The sequence below is a fragment of the Vanacampus margaritifer genome, chromosome 6, assembly GCF_051991255.1.
Source record: "Vanacampus margaritifer isolate UIUO_Vmar chromosome 6, RoL_Vmar_1.0, whole genome shotgun sequence".
Lineage (NCBI taxonomy): Eukaryota > Metazoa > Chordata > Actinopteri > Syngnathiformes > Syngnathidae > Vanacampus > Vanacampus margaritifer.
The window spans coordinates 14,605,862-14,631,896 of record NC_135437.1 but is presented as its reverse complement, the minus strand read 5'-3'; the positions used below and the strand labels follow the sequence as shown (position 1 = coordinate 14,631,896).

Below are 26,035 nucleotides of genomic sequence, written 5' to 3'. Positions count from 1 at the left end.
CAGTTTAAAGTGACAATTTCCATGTTGTAGATCAGTACCGAGTCCTGGTGCGTCTCCAGTACTCAGATGGTCCCCGAGCCAATTCACCTCCGTTTTCCACGGATGGTGACGACGACGACGACGAAGATGATGATGAGAAGCAGGCCTGTGAGCTTCAGTCAGTGCTGTGCAGACTGTCAGTGGAGCGCTCCATGCGCTGGTCTCAGCTGAGTGCCGCCATTGGCCAGGCCTTCACCACACATTTGCACATATTGTGTGGTGAGGACGCACAGCGCCCCCCGCTGGGCCTCACACCCGCCAGCATCAGCTCCATCCTGATTGGTGAGAAGCCAATGGTGATTGCCTAATTTGAAATTGTTCTTCTTTACCTTCTTCCTGTAATTAATTAATATGTATGTCTGCGTTGTTGCAGGAGGAAGTGAGTGGCGCCCTGGTCAGGAACTTCCTGTCTCACCTTGGGATCTGGTCCGTAAACCTCTTAGTCAGATCATCACCGTCCGACTGAAAGGTAAAAAAAAAAACACACAAAAAAACATCCGTAACATTTATGCAAAGTTGTTGTTACTTTTACATGACACTTACGTAGCATTCATTTGTCACATTCATTTGACTTCGTCATTTGACTTTTGTCACAAGCATGTAACATTCACCTCATTGATGTAACATGTAACACCCATGTAACAATGTATGACATCTATGTTACATGCCTGTAACTGCCATATAACCCACAGTATATGTAACATTCATGTTACCTACAGCAGTGGTCCCCAACCTTTTTTTCACCACGGACCGGTTCATACATGTCCACAACTTTGGCGGACCGGCAACCCAGTGGGTGCTTGGCTGTTCGTCGGCTGATTAATAAAAGGCTACGACAACAAACGCAAGTTCACTACCATAACAAGGGTAACAAAACGCGACTGAGATAATTAGCATCTTGACATGTGTCAAGAGTCCGTCGTAAACAGAGAGAATCTGGTCACTTTTCAAAATAAAATATTTTTAAGCCTCGGCTAATCAATTAACCGGAAGTATAGTAAGTTTTTTTTTATTCTTTCAACTGTGCGGCCCGACGCGGCCCGGTCCAAAGGTGTCCACGGCCCGGTACAGGTCCGCGGCCCGGTGGTTGGGGACCACTGACCTCCAACATATCCTTTTAAGATAAACATAGCAAAAGATACTTCACCCTATTCATGTATCAGCCATGTAACATTCACATGGCACCAATGAAACAATGCAACATTTACCTAACTTGTCATTTGTAACATCCATGTAGCATAAAATAGGATTGACACCATCCATGTAACACATAGCACTTATGTAACAAATGTAACCTTTATGTAACAAAAGTCACCTATTTTTAACATGACGTAACCCTTCTATCACATCCATCTGACATCAATGTAACAAACATTCATGTGACATCCATGAAACTATCCACATAACACGTGAGCTTTAGGTTTGTAGGAAAAGCATGCAAACGGTTGAAAAACTGAATTGACCTTATTGTGAATACAGATTTTACTCGGCGCCATCTAGGGGAACTGCAACTCATGGACGTCTTGTAAAGTTGTGTGTACGTGCATGTTTTTTTATTTGTCCCAGGTCTTTCCGAGTCGTGTCTTGATGAGTTGGCTGTGGAGTCTCTTTTTCCGCTGCCGGTGCTGCTCAACTACGTTCGCTTGGTACGCACACGCACACACACAGTTAATAAAATGCTGACCAAAAGTAGCGTAGGCGAGAAAGGTGCTGCAGGCGTCACTGATGTGCTGGCTTGAAATTTAGATTTAGTCCATTATAGAGTGGGCAAAAAGAACATAGCAGCCATTGTGATATCCACATTTGCCATCTTTCCAACCTGCTAATAATAAAGTTCACTTTTGCTTCATGACATGCAGATGATGTCGAATAGTAAAAAATGTGTACCATGTCGTGTTCGATGTGACAGGTGGAGCAGTACGGGAGTGTCATCTTTCACGGCTTGGAGGACAGCTGTCAGGATTACATCGCCGCTTTATTGGCTCGCTGCATCAAGGTGATCACAATGAAAGGCAATATGATATCAGCATTATTGGGATTGGCAGTTTTATACATTTTATTGATCATTCAGGTTTGAGTCAGAGCATTTTTTTTTTGTCATTTGGCAGTGGTGGAAGTTAACAGCTGATGGGCTTGTATTTCATACCTATGTATCACTGATTCAAAAACATCATAAAATGGCTGCTGGGCCCCATCTGGTCGCATCTATGTTGAACTGAGGGTATTTATTTATTTATTTTTAATTTCTTTAAGGTTTTATCGCAGTCATACAACATGGCAGTATTTGAAATCTAAACACAAATGTAAAAGAATAACAAGCTGGTTGGACTTCTCTTAGGGCTGCAAGTGTGAGATTGTCTTGAGTTTCTATGACAACAGGCCCCTCCCTCATGTCAGTCCAAGCAGGAGGCGGGAGGTCAGGCGTGTGAGGTGGTGAAGGTGGAGATTCAGCACAGTCTGACCAAGGAGCAGCTGCTGGACACTCTCGTCTCTTGTGGTGAGATCATCGTCATCGTCGTCATTAGATTACGTGTCACCTCCTCCTCGTCACCTCCTCCTCGTCACCTCCTCCTTCCTCACCATGTAGGCTTCCTGGTGCCAGTGTCGGCGTGCAATCATGGCGGCTGCGTGGTGCTTCTGCTGCAGGGTCTGGAGAAGGCGGCGTCCCTGTCGGCTCTGCTGGGAGATCTGTGCCACAGTTTGGACAATAGGACGTTCGCCCTCCCCCTGCTGCTCAACACTGGTGAGTGCGTGGGATACCTGTCATCATTGTGTGCAAATATACAACCTTTCTATTACTTAAAAAAAAAAAACAATCACTACTTAAACAAAAACATAATCAAGGTGAGAATTCTGACTTTAATCACAGAATTCTGACTTTAATCTCAGACTTCTAACTTTATTCTCAGAATTCTGACTTTAAAGTGATGAGAATTCTGACTTTATTTTCATAATTCTGATTTTCTCTTTTTTTTCTTTCTCTTTCCTTTTTTCCCCCACTGGCCCGAATCCTCTTCTGTTGCCTGATGTATTTAATTACTTGATTAATTAAAGTAAAAAATAAAATCCTCTTTCCAAAGAAATAAAACTATGATAGCAAAGTTTTTATTTTTATTTTTTTAAACTATTTTTAAGCAGAAGTCAAGTTAAAAAAAAATTAAAATAATAATATAAGAATAATAAATCATAATCGTTTCCTCTTCAGGTCCGCATCAGTTCTGCCAGCGCAGCTTTCTGATTGGCTCCCTGTCAAAGCCCCGCCTCCAAGGCTCGGAGCTCCGCCTCCAGCAGCATTTCCGCTGGCTGCGTCTGCGCTGGGACCAGGAGCCTCTGCACGGCCTGCTGGCCAGACGCCTGCGCAGGAAGCTGCTGCACCAGGTCCCACCCACAATCCTCCCATCTGGATTTCATCCACATCTGGACTCGTCGTGGACCTAAACGAGCGTTGTCCCGCCTGTGTCGTCCAGACAGGAAGTGCGGCGTGGTCCGATGACGGCGTCATGGAGAAGGCGGTGCTGTGGGTGGCTCAAGTGTGGCAGCAGCTCAACGCTTGCCTGGCGCATTTGGGCACGCACGAGGCCTTGATGGGACCGAGGCACTTCCTGGCCTGCCCCGTCCACGCCAACGACGCGCACGCCATCGTCAGGTACGACAGTACACACACTACACAAAACACACACTATGTAGGGCACGAGTGATTGTTGCGCTGCGTTCAGGTGGTTGTCTCGTCTGTGGAGCTCCGTGGTGGTCCCTCGCGTTGAGGCGGCAATCGTCACCCGGGTCACAGCCAGGCGCTCCCCCTCCTCCTCCTCGTTGCCCAGCAACGTCGTTCTGAGCGACGGCCAGCAGGCGGTGCTAAAGGCCGCGCTCAGCATCCTGGTCAACAAGGCCGTCCTGCGGGGATGCCCCCTCCCTCGCCACCGTCAGACCTAATTTATTTTTCAACATGATTGGATCATTTATTATTTCAAAATTCAAAAAACAACAACTTCTCTCTCTCTTCTCAGAGGTTGCGTTCAGGGGCGGAGCCATCCCTTTGACTGCCATTGGCTCCTTAAAAGGAAGCGGCGGCAGGAAATGTCGAGACAAGCTGAGACGATCCAATACCAGCCCACGGAAGAAAGGAAGTCCCGCCTCCAGCTGGACCGGCGGCTCCTTTAGACACGGTAACGTTGTCGACACGACATCACTTAACTGCCAATCATGTCGTCAATAAATTGCAATATTGATCGTCATTAACTCGTCTGTTGTCATCTTGTATGAAAGAGTTAGTAATACGAATAATCATTGATTCTCTATTTAGTCATTTTTTAGGAACTTAAGGCATTCTTATTATAAATGTCTTGTTTGTGTTTCCAGGCTCCGTATCCTCCACTGATGTGAGCTGCACCTCAAATGGCAAAATCCGCAGGTTTGTACTCGCTGAGACAACATTGTTAAATACTAACATTGCCGCTTGCTAAGACTACAAGTGCTTGTGCAGTATTTACATGCTCAGTATAGTTTCTTCTCCCACGAATGGAAACGCGTGTTTCATGTTATGACTGGCGTGTGTGTTTTGTTCAGGGAGGCGTCCGGTTTGTCTTTGTTCTCAGACGACGAGACGGACCTGATCCAAGAGCTTCAGTCGTTGTGCTCCAGCAAGTCAGAACCAGACATTAGACAAGTATGTGTCGCATTACAAAATCATTCAATTAGACTTTTTTAGTACATGATCGTTTCAGCCACCAGAGGGCGACAGAGGCATTGACTCTTGACTTCAGTTTCTTAAACACATTCTTAGGCAAAAAGTTGTTTTTATTTCAAAATAAATTGTAATCTTACCTGACTTGTTTGTTGTTGTTTTTTACTTAAGTTATTGTGTTGAGATTAAAAAAAAAATAGAGATGTAAACGTTTCTTCCTGAAAGTCTGAAGAACATTTTAAAAAATTATGCTAAATATGTATTTATTTTTTATTTAAAAAAATCTTTAACATTGTCATAAGTTCAGGATGAATAAACTGAATAAAATGTATTACGGGAAAATAAAATTAAAAGTAATTGCTTTACATGGAGTAGTGTCCCCCCCCCCCAGAACTTCTTCAGTAAGCCTTTTAAAATATGTAAAAAATAAAAAAAATAAAATTTTAATAATAATTATAATAATATTTACTAATAATAATAATTAATTATTTTTTTCAACCAGAGAGTTATAGTAGAAAGAAAATTAATTATTTTATAAAAGTGTTTGTATATATATATATAATAAAATGTTTTCAGGGAAAAATATTTTGAAAATAAGAATTTAAAAAAAAAAATTGGGGGGGGGACACTAAAATAAAATAATTTATTGTTTTAAAAAATGACTGTTTTTTTAGGGGGAGAGATATACTTTTGAAGAAAAAAATCTTACATTAAGGCCATTATTTATATATTTTGGTGTTTTTTTCTTTACCATTTCCAGACGTGGGCGTCCAAAGACGACGACGTCCTTCTGTTCGCCAGCAGAAGTTCCGGCGGAGCTCCGCCCTCCACAACAGAGCAGGAACTAGCTATGGACCAATCAGCTCAGCCGGTGAGGAATTGGGAGGGGGGAAAAAAAACACTTTGATGGGCCAAAATCAACAGGTGGTGCTAAATTGACAGACCATTTAAGCCAATCACAAGTGGGAAGAAAGTCATCAGTGGAAATGACAAAATGGCTACTTATTTGCTATTGCTTTGTTCATAATTATGTATTTTATTTTATTTTTTTAATTATTTTACTATATACATGCAAGATTTGAGTGTTGTTTCCCATCTCAGGCGGCCATCCAGAGCAGCCAACGTCGCTCGAGCCCTCGAACCCGATCCCAGTTGCCCGTGCCCAGCAGGGGGCAGCAGCAGCCGCCTCGCGTCGCCGCGGGCAACCACCACCACCAGAACAACAGCAGCAGCAGCAATGGCAGCAGGAATGTCAACAAACAATCACAGGAGCATATCTGGCTCGTACAACAACACAATCACAAATAAACGTGCGCGCGCACACACACACACACACACACACACACACACACACGTACACACTGCCCCAGTGCCCAAGGGCCAAGTTGAAGTCTCTTCCCATGCCCCTTATTAATAACACAATCACAAGTTCTCCACTAGGGGAACTAAAATCTAGGGGAGGTTTTGCTAACTTTATGGTAAATGGACTGAATTTATACAGCGCTTTATGGCTGACATGAGTACAAATATTAATAAATGTCAGCAGAGATGTTAGCTAAATATTTCATGTTGGTAGAAGTGAAATTAAGCCTGATACACACAATAACATCTCAATCATTCTAACCAAATTTGACACTTTTTTTTGTTTTCTGTTCTTTTAACACACAAAAGGTTACATTTACATTTTTTGAGTAGTCAATTTGCCAGAAAAAAAATTGTTTCAATATATTTTTTTCAAAAATTACTTTTAATTATTTTTCTTAAAAATGCTAAACTTTTTTCTTTCAACATGCACATTTTCCTGAAATATGACTTTTCCCACCAATAATTAAAAAAAAAAAATGCAATTTGCCACTAAATTTGTATTGAAAACATAAAACTTTTTTTTTTAATACAACTTGTTCTCTGAAAAAAAAATATATTTAATATATTAAAAAAAACCACACATTGAAAAAACTTTTACATAAGTGGAAATATATTTTCTTGACCATTTAAAGCATTTTAAACTTAAAAAAAAAACATACAGCAAATACAAATTTTCAGGAAAAACAAAACAAAAAGTCATATTTTCAAGATAAAGATTTACCTTAGTCATTTTTTTTTAATATTAATTCCCTTGCCCACCCTCAAAATGATATATATATAAAAAATAAATAAATCCAAAACTAGTTGTGTGTGTACCGGGCTTAAGTGATTACCATAAATTTGTGACAAAATGTTATTAGGAAGGAGGGGGGAAAATCCCGTAGATTGGTATTTAATAAAAGCAATACTGTAAGTAGGTTCTTAAAATGTGTATTTGATGGCTATCTCCACTAGGTGGTGTTTGAGTATTATACGACCGTGTGCACATACTGTATGCTTCCCCACTCCCTTCTTAGCAGACCACCTTTGAACACTTTGTACTCGTCACACTTCCTCGTGTGTACTTTGGGGACCACAACTTTTTTTCTTTTTTGGGTTGTAAAAGCAATTATTTGACAGTCGCTCGGCGTCATCACACCGAGTAACTAACTTTCTTTTTTTCTTTGAGTGTTTTGGATGTTTGCACCGTGGCTTGGACATGAATCAGGGTTTTACGTGTAAATAAGAGTTTTAGCATTAGCATGTCATCACGACGATGACGTTTGTACAGTCAACTAAAAAAAGTGTTTGTAAAGTTTGAAAGTGAATACTAGATGTGTACTGTAAGCCATAATACTACTACGACAAGCTTTCTTTTCTCATAAATCACTGTGTATGTGTTTTATTCTCAACCAAGATTTCTTTGATGTTTATAAATCTATGAAGATATATATATATAAATATATATATGTATGTATGTATGTATACATATGTACAGGAGACTTTAAGTCCGTTTCAAAAGTGTACGATGGCTGTTTGCGGTTTTTGAAAAAAAAGTTGTCTTTCAAGCACAAAAATATTAAAGTCTTTAAAAGTTGCCCAAGAGTGGTGCTTTATTTGTGATATAATTGTCAACGATTACTCATGATAAACCAACAAAATTACATTTTCAAGTAAAGTTTAAAGGGACATATATAAATAAAAATTAAAAAAACACTTTTCTTTAAAATGTCATAAAAAAATGTATTTAGGAAATAATATTGCAAAGTGAAACTAGAGAAAGGATGACGGTACGTGTTAGTGTGCAAATAGAAGCGGACCAGCGTATTTCAAAATGTTTTATTGTAAATATATTTGATGGAGCAAAAAGGCATTTCTACAACATTTCTTTTCCTATGAAAGAACAAAGCAAAGCTTCATCACAGTTCTGCATCCAGGTACCTGACTACTACAAAAAAACAAAACAACTAAAAAAAGGAATTATTGCGACTCTGAATGAATTACTGGCAACTTGTGCTCTTATTGTTCATTTTGTTGGACCGAGTACCTCAGCGTGTCCCTAAAGTGCTTCAAACTTGCGCTAATTTTTTATTTTTTTTTGCTAGAGTCGCGTATCGAGCGCATCGTCCTCGGCCTCCTCGGGCAGCGAGGCGATGTTGGCGCAGGGCGGCGCCGCCCTCTTGGTGGAATTGAGCCGGTGCAGCGTGGGGCCCAGGCGGAGGCGGTCCGACGGGCTCATGGCCTGCTTCAGCTGGCTCGTCTCGTTCAGCAGCTTGTGGAGGTTCTCGTACGTCTTGATCGAGCTGCCCGACATCATCTGGAAACACGCGGGCACCAGACAATAACAAATCAGTCTTTGTTTGCAAATATACAACTTTTGCCCTCAAAAATGCAGCTTTCGTTTACATATATACACATGGAGAATAGACTTTTTGTTGTCAAATAATAGACTTTTATGTTGGCTCTCACCAGGAAGGACTGACACTCGAGCAGAGGTTCGAGTCGATGCTCGGAGAGGATGACGGTGCAGCTCGAGAACGATTGCTTTAGTGTCTTGCGAAGCACCTGCAGCGTTCTGAAAACACAACAAAAGATGACGCTTCAATAAATGTTGCCTCACGAGGGCACATTTTGTCCCCACTCAAATACATTTTACTACTATTTGACTTCAAATATGCTTACAACTTTTTGTGAGCAAATGTTTTCCCTGAAAACATTTTAAAAAACATTTTCTCAAAATGTTCATTTTGTTCTCAAATTTTTGTTACATACTTTTGTTCTAAAAAATATTTTTGAAAACTTTCATAATTATACTTTTTTTTCCAAGGACCCCCCCCCACAGAAAAATACATTTTCACAACTATTCTGTTTGTTCTCTCTAATAAAAAGTTATTCCCCCATCTGTAATTTTGCTTGATCAAATATAGAACCTTTATCCCCTCAAAAATATTTGAGTATTTAAAATGCATATTTTTTCCCGACTCATTTTCTTCAATGATACAATTTTATTCTCATATATTCCCCCCCTTTTTGTTCCCAAATATATGATTTTTGCTCTTAAAATGTATTACAATTATACATTATATTAACATAAATATTTTTGTAAAAAATTGTATGCTTATTAAAAATATATAACTTTTCTTTTCTAATATCTGATTTTTCCACAATGATCTCGCTGTTATATGATCTACTGAAACATACAAAAAAATACATTAAAAAATAAATTTGTTAAAAAAATAAATCCCCCCAATACTAAATTTTCTCAAAAATATACAATATTTTGTTTTCAAATAAATCACTGCTGTAGAAAATGTATTATGTGTTTCATTTCTCTTTGCTTATACTATGAATTTTTGTTTCAAAGTATATCTTTTTTTAAAAAATCCCACCTTTTCTTAACCCTACCACTTTTTGTTCTCAAACAGGCAACCTTTTTTTCTGACGGCCCGTCAGCGCGCCGACTCACATGGGGTCGAGGTACGACGAGGGTTCGTCCAGCAGCAGGATGCGAGCCTTGCTGAGGATGGAGCGAGCCAAACACATCAGCTGCTTGTGTCCGTTGCTCAGCACGTTGCCGCCGTCCTCCAGCTGGAAGTCCAACTTGTCGGGGAACTGCTCGATCACAGACTTTAAGCCCACCTGATGACCACACACGCACGCTAAGCTAATGCTAAGCTAATGCTAAGCTAAGGCTAAGCTAATGCTAAGCTAATGCTAAGCTAATGCTAACGTGGCCTCAAAATGGCGGCCGCCGTCCCACGTGTTTACCTCATCGGCGACTCTCCACAGCTCTTCGTCGCCGTAGCGGCCGTGAGGATCCAAGTTCATCCGGAAGGTTCCGGTTAGGATGAAAACTTTCTGGAATTTCCAAACATTACAAATGTCAAACATGGCATTGGCGAGCGACCCTTGCCATCCACTACTGCAGCAGGTACCTGCGGTACGACGCCAAACGCCTTCCTCCAGGTGTGAAGCGACACGGAGCTCCAGGAGACGCCGTCCACGGAGATTTCTCCGTCGGTGGACGCCAGGCGCAGGAGAGCCGACAGCAAGGTGCTTTTTCCGGAACCCGTACGACCCAGAAGTCCAACCTAGAGCACGCCGACAACCCCCCGTTAGCGGTCAGTGGGTTTTCGAAGTGGAGTCGTGCTCAAATGCCAACTGACGCTGTGTCCGCCCTCCACCGAGAAGCTGACGTCGCTGAGGATGGCGCGTCCGGCCTCCGTGTACTTGACGGTGAGGCCCTTCACGTCCATCTGCCCTCGATTGGGCCAATAGTCTTGAGCATGCGGGTTGTCGATGACCAGGTCGCTTCCCGCTTTGCCTCCTCTGCACGGCGACGCCTCCTCCGACGGCAGGTCGATGAACTTGAATACTCGATCCACCGAGCGCATCTGAGGAGGACGAACACAGAGTCGCTGTTGATGGCTGCGTGCCGCCGCCGCCGCCGTGTGTGTGTGCGTGCGTACCAGGCCGTCCACAGTGATGCTGGTGATGACGGCCCACTGGAAGGTTCCCAGGATGAGCATGGCCAGCGCCACGATGATGCCGATCTCACCCGGTTTGTCCTCTGTGGGAATATATGCACGTGTTAGCAACAATCGAGTGACGTCACAGCAGCGTGACCCTGTCAGAGACTTTTTAACGAGCCGCTAAATTGTTCTTTAATGCACGTTCAACAAAAACACTTAATGCCAATGACATGACGCATGTGTCGATGTGTTTCCACTCTATTTAATCTAACACGCACACTTCCTGTGCTATGACATTGTATCCAGTAGCACTGCAGAGTTCAGATAAGACTCAATAAATCTCATCACACCCTGCGGAAATATTCTTTTAAAGGACATCGTCAGTATTATTGACGCTCACAGACACGTTGTTTCCTATTGTTCACAAATGATTGTGAGATACTTTATTGATCCCAGCACAGAAAGTAAGGAAGGGCATGGAATCCAATATAAAAGGGTCCTAATTGTTGATTATAGACGCTGTTAGTACACACATGCTGATAATTGGGCCCACAAATAATTGAGGCATTTTTTATCCCCTGCAAACAAAGTCACCGTCTCAAATTATGATCCTGAGTGATTATTCTTTGGTGTGGGGTGTTTGGAGAGTGAACATGCTGTGTTGTAAAGTATGTGAAATTGGATTATCCTGTGGTGAATGATTACCAAATGATGTTAAGAGCAATTATCAGAAGTTAGAAGTGACTATCATGTGGGGTGGAGTGTGTTAGGTGATTATCACATGTTGTGGGGAAGTGATTATGCTGTGGTGTGGAGTGAATGATTACTGCATTGTGTTAAGAATGATTATCATCAAGTTAAAAGTGATTATCATGTGGGGTGGGGTGTGTTGGGTGATTATCACATGCTGTAAAGTGAGTGATTATCCTGGGGTGTTAAGCGTGATTATCCTATGGTGTGGGTGTGGACATCTTGTGGCATGGAATGTGTTAAAAGTGATTATCATGTGGTGAATGATTACCACATGATGTTCAGAACGATTATTAGAAGTTAAAAGCGATTATCATGTGGGGTGGGGTGCGTTAGGTGATTATCCCACTTTGTAAGGCAAGTGATTATCCTGCGGTGTTAAGAGTGATTATCCTGTGGTGTAAGGTGTGTTGAAAGGGATTATCCTGTGGTATAGAGTGAATGATTACCAAATTATGTTCAGAGTGATTATTAGAAGAGTGATTATTATGTGGGGTAGGGTGTGTTGGGTGATTATCCCATGTTGTAAGGTGAGTGATTATCCCGTGGTGTTAAGAGTGATTATCCTGTGCTATAGTGTACTAAAAGGGATTATCATGTGGTGAATGATTACCAAATGATGTTAAGAGCGATTTTCATAAATTAAAAGTGATTATCATGTGGGGTGTGTTGGGTGATTATCCCACGCTGTAAAGTGAGTGAGTATCCTGCGGTGTTAAGCGTGATTACCCTATGGTGTGGGTTGTCCCGAGTGTGGCCATCTTGTGGCATGGAGTGTGTTAAGAGTGATTATCCTGTGGTGAATGACTACCACATGATGTTCAGAACGATTATTAAAAGTTAAAAGTGATTATCATGTGGGGTGGGGTGCGTTTGGTGATTATCCCACGTTGTAAGGCGAGTGATTATCCTGCGGTGTAAAGTGTGTTGAAAGGGATTATCCTGTGGTATAGAGTGAATGATTACCAAATTATGTTCAGAGTGATTATTAGAAGAGTGATTATTATGTGGGGTAGGGTGTGTTGGGTGATTATCCCATGTTGTAAGGTGAGTGATTATCCCGTGGTGTTAAGAGTGATTATCCTGTGCTATAGTGTACTAAAAGTGATTATCCTGTGGTGTAGGGTGAGTGATTATCATCAGCGTCCTGAGGTGTGGGTTGTAGTTGAGAGTGACCATCCTGGGGGGTGGGGGGGAGGGGGGTTCGTAGTGAGAGTGATTAACCCGTGGTGTGTCTTATCGTTATGTGTGTATCCCACTTTAATATGTACTTACGGTTGGTTCCCACGGCGATGAAGGCGGCGCCGGTGAAGAAGAGCACAAAGATGACATCACAGCGGAAGAGGAACCAGCGCAACGTGGCCAGGTAGTGGAACCAGGTGGCCGTGTGGGTGTTGAGCGCCTTGTGGAAGAGCATCTCGAAGTACGTCTGGCGCCCGAAAGCCCGAATGGTCCACAGGCCCTTCAGCGAGATGATGACGTGCGAGAAGATTGTGCTGCGAGCTGCGTGGCACAAAGCCAGGAAGGAAAGAACACTTTGAATATTTATTATATGGAAAAAGGGGGCAGGTAAATCCATTTGGAATGTTTCAAAACTCTAAAAACAGCGGCATGGGGTGCGAGCACATTCCCAGCAAACAATGAGTTAATCTAGTGTGGGGGAGGGGGGGCAACATGAGTGATTGATGTTCTTCTTCTGGGCGGGCACGTTGCTGCCAGCATCAGGATGGGGATGAAGGAAATCCCATTCCGTCCCATCCCGGCCGGCGCCCCCTCATCACACTCGGCTTTTTAAAAGTCTGGCGGCAGACAAGCTGGAAGTCCAAAAAGCATCAAATGGTATCTGTGTCAGTAGCACTGACCCAAATATCGCCATTGCCATTTTTACAAATCTAAAGGCCGATAAAGTTAGTCTCTCACTGAGTGGTGAATGTGAACGGAGCGAATTTAGGGTTTTCATCAGGATTCGTAAGGTTTGTGTTTACAGTTTTTACTTGTCATAAACACATTTCGAACATATTCAGACAAATTTTCACTGTCTGCGAAGATCTTTTGAAACCTTTTACAAATCCCAAATTAGCTACATTCGCATGCCTTTGTCGCTCTGTGAGATACGGGGAACTTTTCATTTAGGTATTTATTTAAATTTCCACTTCATAAAAATGATGACACTGGGAACTCCCTACACGTTTGATTAAAAAAAAAAAGGAAAATTTTAGAAAACTAAATTTACAGTAGAAAACTTTTTACTTGCTTAGATTTTAATTTAGCTGAACACACGCTGATGACCCTGGAAGGAAGGAGAGTCTATTCTGTCATTTGACAAATTCGGTTAATATATAATTATTGAACACAATATTGTGTGGGTATTGAAAATTGTGAAATTTTCTAAAATGGCTGGCAGTGAATGAGATTGATTAAACGAAAAAGTAAATTTCTTAAATTTTGACGCTAATATTTTCTCTTTTACTGCAAATGTATATCGGCTTGAAAAGTCCTTATCGGTCTCCTTGACTGCTATTAATCGGTATCGGCCTTGAAAAAAAACAAAATCGGCCCATCACTAGACTTAAGTTATCGTGCCCTGTGCCAGACTCCTTTGAAAAATGATTCAACACTTTGACATTACCAGGTTCTTTTTTGTCTCAGTAGCACTCATCACTCCAGCAGGACCATAAATCAGCCCCGATTCTCCACTCGGCTTCACTTTTTTTCTTGCTTTCAGAAAGAAATCAACCCCCTAACCACTAAAATGCATCCCCAACACGGCAATTTTGGAGCTGGGTCAGTGATGGTAATACTAATCCCCTAATCCTTTAGGATAACACCTAGATTTAACCCTAACCCAAACCCCAACTCTTCCAGACAGATGCAGATTAAGTGACAAAAATGTCCAAACAAAAACCAGAATGATGAAACTGCTCACGTTCACATTGAGACATTAGTGCCAATATTAGCCAAACAGGGCCACAGGACAAATGCTAAACTGCCCCCCCCCAAAATGTGCTAATGACAAATCTGTCAGACTTGGTTTAAATGTGAGCTCACATCAGGGACTGTTGTGTCACCGCCTATCAATGTTATTGCTCTGTGACACAGAGCCCCGGCTGACTTCCTGTGGTCGCCTCTTCCATCATTTCCCCTCGGCTCATCTCCGCTCTTCCTCCCTCATGTTTTTCTCCTTCTACAAATCGACCACACAGCTCACCCATCAAACAAGTTTCATCTGCCCGACACAAATACAATCACTTCTTATGTGGAAAATCCACGTTTGTCTTGAGGATAGATTCGTTGAAACTATTTTTTTTAACCTATTCTGTAAGCATTAAACACACTTAAACTTGTGTTTTACTGTTCTCCCAGAGTAAAAAGAAAAGGGAAGTCAACCTTAAACATTTCTTGACAGTAATGTTATATGTGACCTCACTAGTGTAAAAATGACATTCTGATTAATATTACATTTGTGGAATGTGAGGTAAGAAGCAAAATCTAGCCGTTTTAATCCATATCAGGGGGCGGTCATTTTGCCACTTGCTATCGAATGAAGATGACATCACAGTTGCTCAGGAACGTCCAATCACAGCTCACCTGTTTTCTGAAGCTGACTGAAGCGACTGTGATGTCATTTTCACTCGACAGCAAGTGGCAAAATGGATGCCTTCAAATATTGATAACAATTGCTGGATTTTGCTGTTTAACGCATATTCCACAAATGTAATATTAACCAAAATAGCGTATTTAATACCTGCATAGAACATATTATTGTCCCCAAATTTTTGGGAGGGTTGTTTTCCCCAAAATGCATCGACAAATGTGGCTCTCCTTTCCTATACATGAGGGCATTACAGTAAGTACGTGTACTCCAAAAAAAAAAAAAAAGATCACTTAAAAAAGCATGATACAGCGGGTAACACAGTAATCTGCTATTTTAGGTCAACAGTACAAAAAGGTTTTGTTTGTTGCTATAATAGCAAATCGCCATCTTTACCTTCAGCCTCCAGCAGCTTGAGTTGCTGTCCCGTCCTGAGGAAATACTTCCTGAGGACGACAAAGATGACAGCCAGCGGAATGGTGGCGATGAAGATGTACGGGCGTATGATGGACACGGTGAAGATGGCGCCGAAGACGATCATCGACAGCTAGCGCCGAGAGAGAGAAAAAAGAAGATCATTTAAGAGTGAGTTTTTGTTGTGCGTGTAAAACTGGCTTGGTGTATGCTCTTCTTTTTTTTCTTCAGGAAAGCTCAGTATTGTTCATTCGATTTGACATCATCATTGCTCTCCTTTTTTAAAAAAAAATAATATTTTTTTTTATACATATAGAATATATATAGTTTTTTTTTGTATGTGGGTGTGTATGTGCGAGCGTGTGTGTATATTCATCAGTTCACCTAAAGCCTATTAACGACACAACGAGGTTGTTTTTGGACTCAGAGGAAGAGGTGGAGGGTAAAGCAGCTTTTAATTAACAAAACAAAAGCTCTTCAATGAGAGGGAAAAAATAAAGACTATACAAACATTAACTGAAAGCGCTCCAAAAGGGAGGAAGTTCAAAACTACATTCAAAAACAAAAATCACTCTATGACTAAACAAAACTATACAAAATTACAAACAAAGGTTCTCTCATGAGACAAGGCAATAAAGGCAACAAGGTATCAAGGATGTGGTCTATGGCAGGCTTCAGTGGCTCAAACGAAAACACTTCGGCACAAGACAGGGAAAACGCAGACTATTTAACACATGAGGGTAATGGGGAACAGGTGGAAACAATTAGGGATCAGGGTTGACACAGACACCACACGAGGAAGGGCAAGTGACCTGAAACGAGAGGAGTCAGACTTTTCACAATAAAACAGGAAATGACAAGACACCCTCACCGCGGTGTGACAGTACCCCTCCCCCTAGGGCCGACTCCTGACGGCCCAGGCTGGTCAGGATGATCCCTAAAAAAAGTCTTCAATTAGAGAGTCATCCATGATGAAGCGGGAAGGTATCCACTGTCTTTCCTCGGGCCCATACCCCTCCCAGTCCACCAAGAACTGCCTGCCCCGGCCCCGCTTGCGGACGGCCAGCAATCGCTTGACTTTGTAGACGGGCCCCCCATCCACAATCACAGGAGGCGGCGGGGGGCGTAGGAGCCGGAACCAGCGAACTCTCCTTGACTGGCTTGACTTGGACGAAGACGGACCGCGGCCGGGTTGATCACCTTGGAGATGGGGTATGGGCCCACAAACCGAGGCGCCAACTTTTGGCATGGCACCTTTAAATGCAGATGTTTGGCTGACAACCACACTTTGTTCCCTGGCTGGTATACTGGAGCAGGTCTCCTTTTCCGATCCGCTGCTCGCTTGCCTCTGTCCCTCTGGCGCTCCAGAACCTGCCGAGCGGCTGCCCAGACGCGATGGCAACGACGGACCAAGGCATGGGCTGAGGGAACAGAGGCCTCAGACTCTAGGTTAGGAAAAAAAGGAGGGTCGTATCCAAAAACGCATTTGAAGGGGGTGAGTCCAGTGGCAGAGGTGGGCAGGGAGTTATGGGCAAACTCAACCCAGACCAGGTGTTTGCTCCACGATGCCGGGTTCTGAGATACAAGGCACCGTAAACCGGTTTCCAGCTGCTGGTTGAGACGTTCCGACTGACCGTTAGCCTCAGGGTGGTACCCTGAGGTTAGGCTGGCTTTGGCGCCTATTAGGCGGCAAAATTCCTTCCAAAAGCGTGACACAAACTGGGGCCCCCGATCCGACACAATGTCTCTAGGGAACCCGTAAACTCGAAAAACGTGTTTAATCATGACCTCAGCCGTTTCCTTGGCTGAGGGAAGCTTTGACAAGGCTAAGAATCGGACCATCTTAGAAAATCGGTCAACTACTGTGAGAACGGTGGTCTTTCCTTTGGAGAGAGGAAGTCCCGTGACAAAATCCAGGGAAATTTCTGCCCATGGTCTAGAAGGAATGGGAAGAGGCTGTAGCAGACCCATGTGTGATCTGGTGGATGTCTTGTTTCGAGCACATACCGAGCAGGCCTCGATGTACTCCCGGACCTCCGGCTCCATGGAAGGCCACCAGAAACGCCGGGAGATGGCGTAAATTGTCCGTCGAACTCCCGGATGACAGGATAGAAGCGAGGTGTGACCCCAATGGATCACCTGTGGGCACAGCTGCTCTGGAACAAATAGTCTATTCGCCGGGCACCCTTTTGGTGGGGTTGCCTCCCCGTTGGCTTGTTTCACTTCCCTCTCGATTGGCCATGTCACGGCTCCAATCACACAGTCCGGCGAAAGGATGGTCTCTGGTTCCTTAGTTACAGGCTCAGGATCGTAGAGACGGGACAGGGCGTCGGGTTTGACGTTTTGAGACCCCGGCCTGTTAGTGAGAGAGAAGGAAAACCGATTGAAGAACAGTGCCCATCTGGCCTGGCGTGAGTTGAGTCTCTTGGCTTTGCGTATATATTCCAGGTTCTTGTGATCGGTCCAGACCACGAATGGATGCTTTGCCCCCTCAAGCCAGTGCCTCCACTCTTCCAGAGCAAGCTTGACGGGCAGAAGCTCTTTGTCCCCAACGTCATAGTTCCGCTCGGCCTTGGATAATCGTCGTGAAAAGAATGCGCAGGGGTGCATCTTTCCATCCTTCTCTGCGCGTTGAGACAGGACAGCTCCGATCCCCTCATTGGATGCATCCACTTCCACCATGAATTGCCGCTGTGGATCTGGTACTATGAGGATCGGAGCTGTGACAAATCGTTTCTTGAGTGCTTCAAAAGCGGCTTCAGCCGCCGGTGACCAACTGAACCTCACCAGAGTGGAGGTGAGGGCATGCAGAGGGGCAGCTATTGCGCTGAACCCTCTGATGAAGCGTCTGTAGAAGTTTGCGAACCCGAGGAACTGCTGAACCTTCTTGCGGCTAACAGGAGTGGGCCACTCCGTCACAGCCCTAGTTTTAGCCGGGTCCATCTGAACCCTCCCCGGAGCTATGACGAAACCCAAAAAAGAGACGGTTCCAGCATGAAAGACGCATTTCTCGGCCTTAACATACAGTTTGTGCTCCAGCAGTCTTTGAAGAACCTCGGAAACATGGATCTGATGAGTGGCTAGATCTGTCGAGTATATGAGTATGTCGTCTAAATAAACATACTGTATACAAACTGGTCCAGAAAGTCTCTCAACACGTCATTGATCATGGCCTGGAAAACTGCAGGAGCGTTAGTGAGTCCGAAGGGCATGACCAGGTATTCATAATGGCCACTAGGTGTATTGAACCCTGTCTTCCACTCATCCCCCTCTCGGATCCTAATGAGGTGGTAGGCGTTGCGCAAGTCCAATTTAGTAAAGATCGTGGCTTGTTGGAGATTTTCAAAGACGGAGGACATGAGAGGAAGAGGGTAGTGGTTCTTTATCGTAATGTCATTAAGGGGGCTATAGTCTATACATGGCCGTAAGGAACCATCTTTCTTCCCCACAAAAAAGAAACCTGCTCCCGCTGGTGATGAGGAAGGACAAATTAGTCCAACCTTCAGAGAAGTTTCGATGTAATCCCTAAGGGCCGCCTTCTCTGGTCCTGAAACAGAATATAGGCGTCCCTTGGGAATGGTGGAACCAGGAATCAGTTCTATGGCACAGTCATAGGCACGATGGGGTGGGAGCGACATGGCCTTGGTCTTGCTGAAGATCTCCTGGAGGTGATGGTAGCATGGAGGCACGGTACTCAAATTCGGGTATTCTGCGTCTGTGAAGGACTTGACAGAAATGTGATCAACCGTGGTGATGTCTACTTCTCGGTTTGGTGAACCAATCCCATGGCTCACACAATTCTTTCCCCATCCCAGAACTTCGCCAGTTACCCAGTCTACATGGGGATTGTGTTCACACAACCAGGGGTGTCCTAGGGCCAGGGTCCGTGAAGGAGACTGAAAAACGTGAAAAACTAGGTGCTCCTTATGTTTGCCGACTTGGAGCTGGATGGGTTCTGTGATGTGCGTAATAATGAATAGTTAACTTCCATTCAGGGCCCTAGCCTTAATGGGCTTGATTAACGGCTCAGTCTTGGCTCCTAAATGTCTCACCAGCCCCCAGTCAATTAGGTTCTCGTCGGCCCCAGAATCTATCAGGGCATAGAGGTCTGTGGGAGTGGTGTGATGGTTGATCCTCACTGACGTGAGTCTTCGTGGAGCCGCCGCCGGAGTCGTGACTTGACTCACCTCTTGGGTCCTTTTGGCTGGGCAGGCGACCACGAGGTGATCTCGGTTCCCGCAGTAGAAACACAACCCCTCCCGCTGTCGACGCCGTCTCTCCTCCAGCGAGATCCGCGCTCTGCCCAGTTGCGCGAGAGCTGGTTGGCGCTGAACTGACAGGGATCCGAGAGGAGCTGACCCCCCTGATGTTGGGAAGCGCGGGAAGCCCTCCATTGTCCTGGTCCAGCGAGCGCGGCTCTGCGTCACCTCCTGCAGCCGATGATCCGTCCGTATGGCCAGGGCGATGAGGGAGTCCAAATCCGGTGGAAGATCGACTGCGATGAGAAGCTCCTGGATGGATGTTGCCAGGCCCTTGAGAAAAACGTCGTAGAGCGCCGTGGTGTTCCAGCCACTCTCTGCCGCAAGAGTGCGGAAGCGTATGGCATAGTCACTCACGGAGTCCCTTCCTTGGATCAGACTGCTTAGCTGCCGGGCCTTTTCCCGGTCGGAACAGGCTGGGTCAAAGACTCCCTGAAGAGCGGCTCGGAATTTCGGGGCGGAGCTGCAAAGTGGGGAACAGCGGGCCCACTCTGCCGTGGCCCAGGTTCTGGCTCTTCCAGTCAGGTGAGAGATCATGAAAGCCACCCGTGAACGATCTGTGGGAAAAGCCTGGGGGGAGTACTCAAAATGAATGTCACAGTCTGTTAAAAAGGCCTTGCATTGTCCTGGCTCTCCAGAGAATCGCTCAGGAGAGGCTAACTTGATCCCTGATCCGGTATATGGCACGGGTAGGATCGGCAAGGTAGCTTGAGTCTCTGGCTCGGACGGAGGGCTATTGGTGAGACTTCGAGCACCCGGAATCTGAGCTGAAAGCTCGGTCATTTGCGTTGCCATGGCGGTCTGAAACTCCTCCTGTCGGCGTAGACGGGCATCCTGAGCCCGCAAAGCTGCGATCAATTGCTCTCTTTCTGCTGAGTCCATGCTGGCCGAAGTGTTCTGACACAACGAGGCTGTTTTTGGACTCAGACGCAGAGGAAGAGGTGGAGGGTAAAGCAGCTTTTAATTAACAAAACAAAAGCTCTTCAATGAGAGGGAAAAAATAAAGACTATACAAACATTAACTGAAAGCGCTCCAAAAGGGAGGAAGTTCAAAACTACATTCAAAAACAAAAATCACTCTGTGACTAAACAAAACTAAGCTATACAAAATTACAAACAAAGGTTCTCTCACGAGACAAGGCAACAAGGCAATTGGGTATCAAGGCTGTGGTCTATGGCAGGCTTCAGTGGCTCAAACGAAAACACTTCGGCACAAGACAGGGAAAACGCAGACTATTTAACACATGAGGGTAATGGGGAACAGGTGGAAACAATCAGGGATCAGGGTTGACACAGACACCACACGAGGAAGGGCAAGTGACCTGAAACGAGAGGAGTCAGACTTTTCACAATAAAACAGGAAATGACAAGACACTCTCACCGCGGTGTGACAATTAAAAAAAATCCCATACTAATAATATAATATAATAATAAATTGCCAAATGCAGAAACATCAATGTAAGTTATCACAATGTGGTGGCTCTCGCTAACAGACAGAATTAAGTAACCAGAATTAGGTGTATGCTCTTCTTATCAAGTGTTACCTGAATGAGATCGAAGAGCACCAGAGGCAGCATGTCGTCGATGGTGGCCATGTCCTTGGTGAATCTGTTCATGATGCGACCTGGCGCCAAACAAACGGGACTATCAGTATTTTCCAAAAGCTATCGCTCTAGCTCGCGATCGCTCTAGCTCGCGATCGCTCTAGCTGGCGATCGCTCTAGCTGGCGATCGCTCTAGCTGGCGATCGCTAACCTGTCTTCATGGTGTTGAGCAGCGCCATGGGGGCGCGCAGCACGGAGCTGAGCATCTGATCGTGCAGCCTCTTGGAGACGGTGAGCAGCGTGTGCACCAGCGGCAGACCTCGGAAGAAGCCCAGCGCCAACACGCTCTCCGAAGTGGCCACGTAGATGTAGATGATGTAGTAGGCGCTGGTGGGAGTCACGATAACAGCCAGGTGGGTGGGCGGCGACGAGGCGTTGGGCTGCTGCTCGCTGATGTAGTTGGGAGAGGACGGGTTGGCGCTGTCCCTCCAGATTGTGCTGGTGGCATAGCAGAAGATAGCTTGGACTCAAATGCCGTATATGTGTAATGCCGGTGTCGGTAAGCTTTACTGTCAAAACAACCATTTTAGGCCAAATGACAAAAAAATATGTCTGGGGCCACAAAACATTTGAACATTAAGATGAAGGAAACAGTGTGTTAGAGTTAATGTACTGAGGGTCCGAGAACTAATTAGAGCTGTACTATAACAGAAAATATGCAGCATCCAATACGTACATTAATTTTCTTGTGTTTGGATTTTGTGTGTGTATTTTTTTTATACCTAATTTTATCATACATTCTTAGACTTTTCTGCCTTTCTTACAATTTTTTTCTTTTTCTTTTGTACATTATTTTCTTTTTCTTTTAGACATTATTTTCCTATTTTAATTAAATTTTATAGACATTTTTGGCAATTTTATTGACATTTTATGGTGATTTGGGGGATTTCTTCTTTTGTTTTTGGTTCTTTTATTTATAGTTACTGTCATGTCTGGAAAGATCTTGCTTTGGTTGAGGGCCCTGAGTGGGTTCCCGCCCTTCTGCGGGTTGACCAATTCGGGCCCTCAGCCACTTGTGCCTGGCCCCAGGTGTGGCTAATTACCCCATTAGTGTGGGTGTATTTAATTCCCGGGTGCTGATCAGTCAGTGTGGGATCATTGCTGCTGGTCACCGTCACCGTCACCGTCACCGTCACCGTCACCGTCACCGTCACCGTCACCGTCACCGTCACCGTCACCGTCACCGTCACCGTCACCGTCACCGTCACCACTGGAGTCTTGTATGTCACTTTGAGTTTGTATCTGTTCCGGTCCTTGTTTATTTTATGCTAACCAGTTCCTCGGTTAGTGTTTTCTGTAAAATAAAGCACGGCAGTCTCGCCCGCACTCCTGCTGTGGTCCTCCTGCCTCCCTGCATTTTGGGTCCTCCACCTCACACGCCGACAGACACCACGCCGCGCCGTGACCACACCGTGACAGTTACTTTTTGAATGTGTTCTTTTCTGCCTTTAAAAAAAATGTGTGTACATTGTATGGTCATTTTCTGCTTTTCCTCTTCCCTTTTGGACATTTTATGGTCACTTTTTCCAACTTGTTTAGTTTTTATTTATTTATAAGAAATACAAAAAACGTTTTCATCTACATTTCATTTGATAAGTTACAAATTTGGACTTTGATAATTTTTGAATATTTAGTTATTATTCTTTTAAATCTAAATCATTAATTTATTTAAAGAAAATTTTATCTACAAATTAAAAATAAATATGTAAAAATAATACTAATTTCTACAATTTTTTTTTAGAGATCCACAGGGTCTACCAGCAGACCCCTGGTATATATAATATATAATGTAGAGGTTAGGATCGGGTTCAAGTGTGGAAGTTGAGGTAGTGGTTTGGGGTAGGAGTTAGAATAGAGCTGAAGGAAGGTTTGGGGTGTTAAATAGGGTAGTGTTATAGGTTAGGGTTTGGGTTAGTGGTAGACTTGGTTTAGAGTTCGATTTAGGGATAGGATAGGGTCATGGTTAGTTTATCGTTAGTGGTAGGGTTAAAAATCAGGTTTAACTTAATATAGTGCACAGTGTTGTTTTGAGGATACTTACTCGGTAATGAGGTAGATGCCAATGACTGAACCTCCAACCTTAAGCCAGGAAACGGACAAGAGAAATATTTGACTTATAAATCCTCATGCTTAAATAGAATATGTCGATATTTTAGAGATATGATTACCTCGATGACAAACACCAAGGAGATGAAAATGAGGACGTAGACTAAACTTCTGTTGGTGGTGACGTAGCGCAGGTAGGTGCTCCATGACGTCGTCTCAAAGACATTCTCACGCTCGTCCGCAAAGCATTGCTGTCAATAAATAAGTCAAGTCAACCGAATGATATCCGGCATAGAAAATGGTTGGATGGGTAAATCAAACACACAAAATGGTACCTCCATGTCTTCTTCGTCCACCTCCTCGCTGATGTCGTAGACGCTGTCCTTGGACAGGCGTCGGGCGTAGATGTCCGAGTCGGACGGCAGGTCGTAGTGGGACGGCGTGATGGAGAATTTCTTCCGGAAGTTCGTCTGCATCTGCTCGTGCCGTTCGTGGCCTTCCGAGGCGGTGATGAACGCCAGCACGGACTGCCGGCGCTGCCCACTCAGTTGGGGCAGGCCGTGGTGGTAGACGTTCCCCCGGGGGAGCACCTCCTCTACCTGCTCGTCTTCAGGCACCATGGAGAACTTCCTCTCGGAAAGTTCCCGCACGCCGTCCTCCATGGAAGCGGACGGCGGCCCGCCGGCGTTCTGCTGCCCGATGAAGGAGAACTTACGGGCGGCGGCCAGAGGGTTGAGGATGAGCGACTGCTTGCGTTTTTCCGGGTAGCCGTCGCAACCGCCTTGGGGCCCGTTGACGATCGGAGGGGGCGGCGGGTGGCGGAAAGACTGCCGCCTGGGCTCAGGGCCTCGGAATCCGGCGCTCTCGTCCACGGAGACCCTTCGGAGGGTCTCTGTGAGGATGGAGCCGCGGCGCTCGGCGTTGACGTTGTCGTACGCCTCCATGCCCAGCAGCAGCGAGCTGAAGTCGGGCCGCTGCGCCTGGAGCTCCGAGAAGCTGCCGTAGAAGTAGCAGTCGCCGTTGTGCAGCAGCAGGATCTGGTCGGCGCGCTTCAAGTGCTCCAGCTTGCTTGTCACCACGATGCGGGTCTTGGACGACATCAGATTGCACACGCATCTGACAAAATAGACGTGCATGAGGACGTGATATTGTGTTGGACAACATATGACATTTATATATATTTTTTTTTTTTAATGAATGAATTGATGTTTTATCAACATGTAATTTTGTTTTCTGGATGACTGACAGTGTCCTGTCCCCAGACAACAGAATATGTATGGCAACTTAATTAACTCATTCAGTCCCAGCCATTTTCACTGAAGCAACCCCCTTCGCTCCAGGCTGTTTTACTGGATTTTGACTCATTTTGCAAGGCCTACAGAATATTGTGATTGCTATAAAAACATGGAACCTACCAAAAGAAGGATTAGAGTCTCTTCTTTCATCAGGAAAAAAAGTATATTTGTATCTATTTCCGTTTTGCAGCAATTAGCATTAGAATATAGTTAAGTTTCATCATTATTCACAAACCTGTTGAAAACAATGGGGAAAAGAGCTTAATTGCAACATGGTGCTGGTTGATCTCTTATGCTCTGCTCCACCTGTTGGCTGTTTTTGTAATAACTACCATTGCTTTAAGCGACCTCTTCAGCATCATATCAATAAGTTTATGGGACCATGGCAATATTTAAAATAGGACGTTTTTATATATTTTCGGAAGCAAATGAGTTCATGTCTGTGCTTTCAAAATCATCATATTTAATGTGTGAACTAGTTCCGAATTGTTTTGTGATACTTTACTTCTCAAAAATCTCTTTCTCGGTCACAATGTCCAAGTGTGTGAAAGGTGCATCCAGCAGGTACAGGTCTGCATCTTTGTACACCGCCCTGAAACCACACATCCAAACAAAAACAAGTTACTGTATTTGTCAGGTGAGAAAACAAAAATAAATGGACAGGTAGCCTGTTTGCAGCAGTAAATGAATTTCATTGACGGTGACGGGGCTTTAAATTGACGTCAGGGAGGAGACTTGATGCAATAAATAAATTCCATAAATAATGCATGACAATGTGAGAGTGTTGCAATCTACACACACACATTTGATGGGCTCCATAAAACACTAAAGAGACTTCAGAGAGCAGCAGACTGGTGACTGTAAAACACTTTTAGTGCAAATGTTTCCTGTAAGTGAAACCCTGTTCCCCCTCCATTTATCATGGTGGATATATTCCAGTAAAAATCAGCTATATAAACATACCACCTGTTTTGAAAATGCATTAAGAAAGACAACAGGAAGTGAGTATGAGACAGGAAGTACCTGGCCAAGCCCAGACGGGCCCTCTGACCGCCACTGAGGGTCACGCCTCCTTCGCCGAGCAGCGTCTTGTCCTTGTCGGGCAGTAAGGCAAAGTCCTGCACGGGCACAGAACGTCATCACAATGTCAACATTTGATAATGAAATCATGAAATCGCCGTGCTAAGCTACAGTTAACAGAGTGTTTTATTTTTTCTGAGATACTTTGTTCAGTTTATCGGTACATTGTGATAGCGCTCAAATGAAAGTGCGTGTGAAACCATCAAACACATGAATGAAGTAGTGTTTATGGGGGAGCACAACATATCATGTGACAACACTGTGTAAACCTCCCATAGTGACTTTTTAACATGTTGAGCGGTGCTTATTTTAAAAAAAGAAAAGAAAAAAACATGTAGGGCAGTATGCAAATCCCAGCTAGGTACATGCATGTCAAGTCCTACCCAACACTCCCACCCCCCTCTCGAATCAAAATTGGAAAAGATTGTCAGATGATCATGATTATCCTGTGGTGTA

The 26,035-nt window shown here is 44.3% G+C and overlaps 2 protein-coding genes across 4 annotated transcripts in view; one reads left to right on the top strand and one right to left on the bottom strand.

The window, feature by feature from the left end:
- cttnbp2 (cortactin binding protein 2) overlaps positions 1–7,665 on the top strand; it is a 37,570-nt gene extending 29,905 nt beyond the window's left edge. Inside the window, exons 10-23 of one of the 2 annotated variants that reach the window (XM_077567545.1) lie at positions 31–321; positions 413–508; positions 1,606–1,685; positions 1,949–2,035; positions 2,437–2,536; positions 2,627–2,782; positions 3,245–3,417; positions 3,507–3,685; positions 3,756–3,961; positions 4,047–4,205; positions 4,399–4,450; positions 4,606–4,705; positions 5,484–5,594; positions 5,825–7,665. In XM_077567545.1, the coding sequence (XP_077423671.1) occupies positions 31–321; positions 413–508; positions 1,606–1,685; positions 1,949–2,035; positions 2,437–2,536; positions 2,627–2,782; positions 3,245–3,417; positions 3,507–3,685; positions 3,756–3,961; positions 4,047–4,205; positions 4,399–4,450; positions 4,606–4,705; positions 5,484–5,594; positions 5,825–6,031 (1,997 nt within the window). In that variant the 3' untranslated portion in view covers positions 6,032–7,665. Of the gene's footprint in view, positions 1–30; positions 322–412; positions 509–1,605; positions 1,686–1,948; positions 2,036–2,436; positions 2,537–2,626; positions 2,783–3,244; positions 3,418–3,506; positions 3,686–3,755; positions 3,962–4,046; positions 4,206–4,398; positions 4,451–4,605; positions 4,706–5,483; positions 5,595–5,824 lie in introns of those variants that run through there. The other variant, XR_013294372.1, reaches the window with a different exon arrangement.
- A 226-nt stretch (positions 7,666–7,891) lies between these two features.
- The window catches only part of cftr (CF transmembrane conductance regulator), a 31,398-nt gene continuing 13,254 nt past the window's right edge, over positions 7,892–26,035 (bottom strand). For both annotated transcript variants that reach the window (XM_077567548.1, XM_077567547.1), the window contains exons 12-27: positions 25,523–25,617; positions 25,005–25,091; positions 23,540–24,320; positions 23,327–23,455; positions 23,200–23,237; positions 21,310–21,596; positions 21,099–21,178; positions 15,278–15,428; positions 12,565–12,792; positions 10,537–10,637; positions 10,234–10,461; positions 10,003–10,158; positions 9,836–9,925; positions 9,534–9,706; positions 8,537–8,642; positions 7,892–8,384 (exon numbers count right to left, since the gene is read on the bottom strand). In XM_077567548.1, the coding sequence (XP_077423674.1) occupies positions 8,169–8,384; positions 8,537–8,642; positions 9,534–9,706; positions 9,836–9,925; positions 10,003–10,158; positions 10,234–10,461; positions 10,537–10,637; positions 12,565–12,792; positions 15,278–15,428; positions 21,099–21,178; positions 21,310–21,596; positions 23,200–23,237; positions 23,327–23,455; positions 23,540–24,320; positions 25,005–25,091; positions 25,523–25,617 (2,946 nt within the window). In that variant the 3' untranslated portion in view covers positions 7,892–8,168. The remainder of the gene's footprint in view (positions 8,385–8,536; positions 8,643–9,533; positions 9,707–9,835; positions 9,926–10,002; positions 10,159–10,233; positions 10,462–10,536; positions 10,638–12,564; positions 12,793–15,277; positions 15,429–21,098; positions 21,179–21,309; positions 21,597–23,199; positions 23,238–23,326; positions 23,456–23,539; positions 24,321–25,004; positions 25,092–25,522; positions 25,618–26,035) is intronic.